Raw genomic sequence first — 6,957 nt, 5'->3', positions numbered from 1 at the left:
GTGTGTGTGTGTGTGTGTGTGTGTGTGTGTGTGTGTGTGTGTGTGTGTGTGGTGGAGGGGGGATTGCAGAAGAAAAGAAAGAAAGAGAATAAAAAAAGACAACAAAACAAAAACAGAAAGAAAAATCCCAAAGCAGAAATGAGAAAATTGGCAAGAGAGTTATTAGAACAACAACTGAGGGAAGCTGGGAGAGCGAGGGACAACTGCATGCAAGAGGGAGATCAGACGGCGCAGGAGCACAGACTAAATTTAAATCCCAGAGCTGTAATGTACCGCCTGAAGTAGGAACAGGCAATTTCTCTCACACCTCGGTTTCAGACAGGATGACCTCCCCAACTCTCAGACACCCCTCTCAGTCATTAACAGACAGCCACTGTGGCTCCCTCGTGCTAAGTTTGTTTTGGCGTGGAAATGATGACCCAGCACAGCTGTTTTAAGGAGAGTATGGGGTAACGGCAGCTGCTCGCAGCCAGACAGCTAAAGGAAGGAAATTACTTGTGGGTGGTGGTGGAGGGGGAAGGTTTAAACTGTGGCGTCAAAATTCGGGGGGCTGTCGAGTACAGTTGCACAGGTTTTCCCAAGACAGCTGCTCGTGCCTCCCCCCACCCCCCACCCTCTACATCAAATGTTGTGTTACTTTACACTGAACTGTGGAACACGGGAGTTTCACAACTTCCAAAACTCCCTTGGTGACATTTATTGACCATTAATGCTTTGTTTGGAAGGTCCCATAATTAAACTGTGTCCATAAATCCCAGAGCGGCACATAAAACGAGAGGATAAACGAGAATACGCTCCTCCGTTTGCCTCTTCTCCCACTGAGAAACATATGTGGCGGGAGGGGAAAGGGGAGAAAAATAAAACGCATTTCAGGAGATTGCAGGGAACATTTCTCAAGCAAAAAGTTGGAAAATTTTGCCTATCAATTTCACTTTGCGTGGCTCCGTTGTATATGACCTTGGGTAAACGAGCCCTTCAGTCAGAGATATTCAGCCCAACAGAGGGGATTTCAGTCGGTGCTGAGGGAGCAATAAAAATTGTATTCATCATACTGTGACTCCAGGAGCTAATGATTCATGGATCTTAGTGTTAAAAAAAAGGTGGGAGAAGGAGGGGGAATCTTTGGTGTAGGACCAAAGCTCAATGAGCTTTGAAAACTGTTGTCACACATCAATGAGCAGGTGTCTCATGTCAAGTAACTCAATTCTGAAGATTTTTCATTGTGATATTCTGAGCTAAGGCCCGAGCATTTCTGGTTACTATTGCAGAAAAAAATACACTTCGAAAATAAAGACGGGGACGAATTTTGAGGTTCATTGAGAAAAAGGGTTAGGGTATTCTAAAATAAAGATGTGTTACAAGGAGGGAGGGAAAATAAACCCAGCAATTCTTGAAAAAAAAAATGCATATTGCCCACTGCCTTTTCTTGCCAGTATTTTAAAATCAGGTTAGGTTAAAAAGGGATGGAGTTACAGCCATTTTGTTTGAAACATTATTTATTTGTTAACGTGTTAAGGGCGAGCCTCAGGGATGGCCATGTCAAAGCTCAAATCGACAAACTGACATTGTTGTAGCTACTTTTTTTGTATTTCCTTCCATAAAATAATAGTTTATTCCTTTCACGACAGGCAAATTGTTAAAAACAATTAACACACCCAATGATTACTTTAAGGGTTACATTAAATTTTATTTAGGGGTTCACGATATCTTCTGTTGACAAATACTCAGCTGACTCCAATTGTTAGAAACAAAGTTTGAAGTTTCAAGTAATCAAGTAGTTCTCAGAGTATAAATTGGGGGCTAGTCTCAGTTACTACTGTAAACAATTTTAACTCAACATCTGTAATATTGACTGGCCTAAAGCTCTCTTTGTGTTTGTACATTTTATTAATTGTATTAATTTTTAAATGCCATAAAAATTGATCACTTTCTTAAATTACAGCTTCAAAAATCCTGACCGATTAACCATCCTGTATAGCCTGAACCTTGCATGCTAAAGTTTGAAACAACGATGTTGAAAGATTTGTTAGCACTTGGAGTCTGTATATGTAATGGTAAATGGACTGCACTTACATAGCGCCTTTCTACCCAACCAGAACACTCAAAGTGCTTCACACTACAATCTGTGTCCTCATTTACCCATTCACACAGCTGTTAGGTCTCTACAAAGCTAACATGTACAATCATCTATGGAGACTAATCGGTGCCAATCACATTCATACACTGATGGGACACATCAGAGGCATTGGGGTGAAGTGTCTTGCCCAAGGACACAACAACTGAGACAGCTGGATGAGGGGTCGAACCAGTGATCTTCCAGTTCCAGGACGACTCCCCTAACCACTCTCCCACAGCCGCCCCTATGTATATGCTAGGGATGACTCTCAGCTACTATCAGACTTAAGTTTGTCTCAATATCTGTATGAAGCAGGTTCGACAAATACCACTGCCCGACAGCCCGGGGTGCGTAAAACAAATTYAGGCAGGTTGATGTGTCCCGATCCCCGCCCGAATGGGCATGTAAACTATTTTTTATAATATATGTCTGTTTAATTTAAAAAATCTGAAAATAAATGAAGAAATATATCATTTAAAAACACGTAGACAGGGGCTAAATCATCATAATTTCTGTCTCCTTATGTAGAATACATCACACAGCTCAGCGTTTAGATGGCAACAGTTGTTTGTCTGATTTAATACTGAAATTTTGCACATTTTGTTTTGAGCAGGTAACCTTTCATGTCAGGCAGGTTAAAAAAACTTGTCAAACCCTGGTATGAACTACTGCTGCTTCCATTTTTCCAGTCAGATTGTAGGTGAAGGCGGGGAGGTGTTTTGTGTTTAGAACTTGTGTAAAATGCTGCCACCTTTTACTCTAATGGTCATTTTGTATGCATATCAACCTGAATGTGTCATGAATGTAACTTTTATTTGGTGTCTGACAAGAATGAAAAGGAAAAGAACAGTCACCATCTCAGAAGGACAGCCTTTTTGAGGCCTACGTAAGAGTGTACGGTGGACTTACTTTGAGCGTCGGCGAGGTGGAGGAGCAGACCCTGGACGAGCAGCAGCAGTGGCAGCAGCAGCAGCAGCGTGGGTCTGGCTCTGTGCATGGTGGGACAGCTTGGCACCAGCATGCTTTGGCAGCCTCGGTGGCACTGGCTCACAGAGCCCTGTGAGTCAGTCTGGTCTGATTTCTCAGATGCAGGGTATTCACAGCCTGTACAAGGAAAGAAGGAATGGGAAGACGGAGAAAGAAGGAAGTAGGGGGGAAAAGAGAGAGAGAGAGAGGGAATGAATGAAACAAAGCTGTTTGGCTCCATAGGTTTTATCTATCCCCGCACATTTCTGACATACCCCCACACAGCCTCTGCTGGAGCTGACAGAGGATAGGAACAGCCTGATGTGCTCACGGGGTATATTCTGACAGTTCCCTAAATGGAACAGTCACTTCACACGATGCGTGTGCATGTGTGCATGAGAGACAGAGATAGCGTGCGCACGCATGAGACAGGGGAAAAATCACACAGATAAAAGGGCGAGTTAACATGATTTTGTCTTCACAGCTTGGGTCGCGAGCACCAATCAAACATGCTGCATAATTAAAGAGTATTTTAACTCTCCCTCAGAACAGCCTTGATGTCTGTTACACTTAAAGAACACACTGTAAAAGTGACGGGCGATAAAAAAAATTAAATTAAACATTCTGTTGATCTGCCTGTCCTTTTCTCGGATGTTGCCTAGTAAAGCCCTGAACAACTTCTTGGTTGAATTTGACTGCATATGACAAAAAGGTATGATACAACATAATATGATGTTGTAGTGCAATGCTAGATGATACAATAAGACACATGACACAATACGAATAAACAGTACAGCATATGGTATGATACAAAAAAAATGCCTTAGTAGCTCTAATTCATAGAGTCATAGTKGTGTCCTAGCTGTAGTACACACATAATCACAGATTTTCTTTTTTATTCWGCTCAGCCCAAACGCCACAGAAAATCTTTAAGACAGAGCGGCTGACCGTTTCCATTCCCGTTTGAGCCTTTTATCGAAGGAGAAGTACACGACTGTGAAAAATCAATGGGATACAGTGAACTGGCATTAGCTGCCGACTCCCTCTATCCCTTGTCATCCATTTGCTTAAGCCTGAGCTTGATCCTTAGTGATGGATGCTTTGCGGTAGACTTCGGCTCATAACACTGCTCCCAGCTAATCTGACTGTCATACTGTACTTAGGGTTGGTAAATGGTTGCTGTGCCTGCATTGTTCTGCAGCAAACTGTTGTTCCAGCCATGGTGACGGGAGGAGTTCTAGGTAGTTCTAGGTAAAACACCCACCATGTTGGATTCCTTAGAAGTTTGGGAGTTTTAGTAATTGTGCTCAGCACGGATGACATTATATTGAACTGTTTATCTGCAAATTTGACTGCTATGCATTAAAGGGGAGTAAAAAAAACAAAAAAACAAAACAAGACCTCCCCTAAGCCAAATCACTCGGCCCGATGATGACAAAGTACCTCATTTCCCTGTTACCAATCATCCTCTTTCCCGCTCCCAGCTCTCTTCTTTCATTTCTGTGGGCTGTAAATGGCAGAAAAGACGGGAAGATAGCGCACCTGTCACACTCGATTTGTGTTGGGGGGAGATAGACATGACTACCTGTCTCCAAGCGCTGCGGGGCCAGTAGCGAGAGCGGGGGACGTGCGGCGGCGGAGGGAATCAATTTGAGGCAATCTTATCCGCCGCTCTCGCCGCCACAACACATAAGCACACACAAACGCAAATGCATATGCATACCTCTGAGAATATGAGCGGACTTTTCACATGAGCTGGGTTTTCTAGTGACAGTGAGTTTGATTAAAACCAACTGGACTTTAAAAAAACCCCAGCGGAGTGTGAGGGGACGGCGCTGCAGTGTGATCCATATGTACACCGCTGCTGTTTGTCTCCTCAGGTTACTGTTTTACACATCTGCCTCTCCACGTCTAAGTGAATCCTTTTGAGCTAATTGATGAAGTGTGAATTAACAAAATGACATTGGGTAGGACTGAAGTTGCAGTGCTCACAAGCCCTCCCCCTCCCAGATTCAAGCCCTGCATGAACACACACTCCCAATAACACACACACACACACAGAGCGAGGCAAACAGAACCATCTGCATGTTGTGTAACAACCAGTGAGATGGCTAAAAGGCTGTGCCGTGTGAGTAAATACAAGGACAATCGAATGTAAGCAAAGCTAAAACCCACGGATCATGTTTCACAAAAATCCGGGCTGTGATAATTTACTGGTTTATTGTGTTCATCCAATACAACAATTTTCTCAATAATCTGCTAAAACGTTGATGAGAAACAAATCAAAAACTCAACAATGTCTAAACTATAGGGTTTGGCGAGAACAGCAAATAAAATTAACCATGACTAATTGTGGCACTTAGCCGATTAATATGACGATTAACGTGGCAATTGCATTTCCATGTTTTTGACTCTAAATCAGTTACCCTGTGTTCTAAAATGATAATTACAAACCATCAAACTAAATTAATTCCTTCATTTTAACAGGTTAAAATAGTAAACAGTGAATTCAAACCCACTTTTTCCACAACGTTAAGTGGCAGCAGACCTTTAGCAAAACAATATGCCACAGGCTTATCTGTGTGCATGATAGTGAGAGTGCATCGCACACAAAAATGTCATCACGTAGCAGTAATTGCAGTAATTGCAGTAATTGCAAAGTGGCAAATATTAATTGCTGACAGTTTTTCTGACGATTGATTGCACTCAGTACGATTTTGCCCGACCCTACTATACATGTCCCTAAAAATGGTCCAAATAATCTATATGTTTGTTTGCAAGTCTATTGATCAATTGATCCGTCCCATTTCTATTAGTTTACATCTGCAGTGCTCCAAATTTTAATGTTAGTGTGCTTTTACATCCAATGTTAGTGTCTTTTATTTTGTAATTATTGTAAATATGTTATTGCAATCTTCTTCAATCAAATCTTTTTGTCTATTTCTGGTTTGTAGCTTTCTCCTACAGTTTAGTTAATGATGGTTAACTTTCTTATTATTTAACTTTTAAATAATACCACTTAGGGCTGGGCGGTATGACCTCAAATTCATATCATGGTATAAACTGAACCCCTTCATGGTAACGGTATATATCGCGGTAGAGAATTATCATAAAAAGTTAAGATAATGTAATTTTTAGAGCATTTWTTTTGCAGAAAACTGTAATCTTACTTAAACCCAATGTTTTTGCTTTAATATCTGCCTGCCAAACAATGAGCTTCTACCTGCTGAACTTATCAGCTGCTGCTCTGCTGCACGCTCATCTTCATCATCATCATCATCAGCAGAGCAGAAGCCATCAAAACAAAAAAAAAGCAAGATGGATTTACGACTGAACGAATGTCCACGTCTTTTTTTTAAATAATCTCTGTGGGTAACAATACATAAAAAAGTTTTTTCTCCGACAATTAGATGTGAAAAACTACAGTTGTCAAAGCTTCGCTCTGCACGATGTGCAGCGAGAGGAGAGGACAGAGCCCCTCTTTGAACCAGCCGATACACGTGACTGCGTGTCGGCTAGTTCAAAGAGTGTCGCAACTCTCTCTCTCTCTCTCTCTAGGGCTCTAGGAGAGGAGAGGAGAGAAAGGGAAGAGGAAATGATCCAGCGACACGACGCACTGTACGTAACTTTTCTACAGTGGGAGGAGGAAATTTTGAGGATTTATCCTCTCTATACGTGTTTTAAAATGCTAGAATTTCTTCATTATATTTCGAACTCCTGCTCAGTTGTCTCTGCACTCACAGCCCTGTTCACACAGGTGCGATGACATAATGACGATAGGACGGTAGAGTATAAATTTCTATCATAGGCCAACTTCATACTGTTTCTACCGTCTACCGCATATACTGTACATACATACATACATACATACATAC

General features: G+C 41.8%; 1 protein-coding gene across 32 annotated transcripts in view; it reads right to left on the bottom strand.

The window, feature by feature from the left end:
* Positions 1 to 6,957, bottom strand: part of LOC106514844 (protein tyrosine phosphatase receptor type D) — a 469,094-nt gene that overhangs the window by 121,275 nt on the left and 340,862 nt on the right. For all 32 annotated transcript variants that reach the window (XM_014004324.1, XM_014004325.1, XM_014004323.1 and 29 more), the window contains one exon: positions 3,026 to 3,220. In XM_014004324.1, coding sequence (XP_013859778.1) covers positions 3,026 to 3,137 — 112 coding nt within the window. In that variant the 5' untranslated portion in view covers positions 3,138 to 3,220. The remainder of the gene's footprint in view (positions 1 to 3,025; positions 3,221 to 6,957) is intronic.

Source organism: Austrofundulus limnaeus, unplaced genomic scaffold, assembly GCF_001266775.1.
Source record: "Austrofundulus limnaeus strain Quisiro unplaced genomic scaffold, Austrofundulus_limnaeus-1.0 Scaffold23, whole genome shotgun sequence".
NCBI lineage: Eukaryota > Metazoa > Chordata > Actinopteri > Cyprinodontiformes > Rivulidae > Austrofundulus > Austrofundulus limnaeus.
This window is presented reverse-complemented; position numbering and strand designations above follow the sequence as displayed.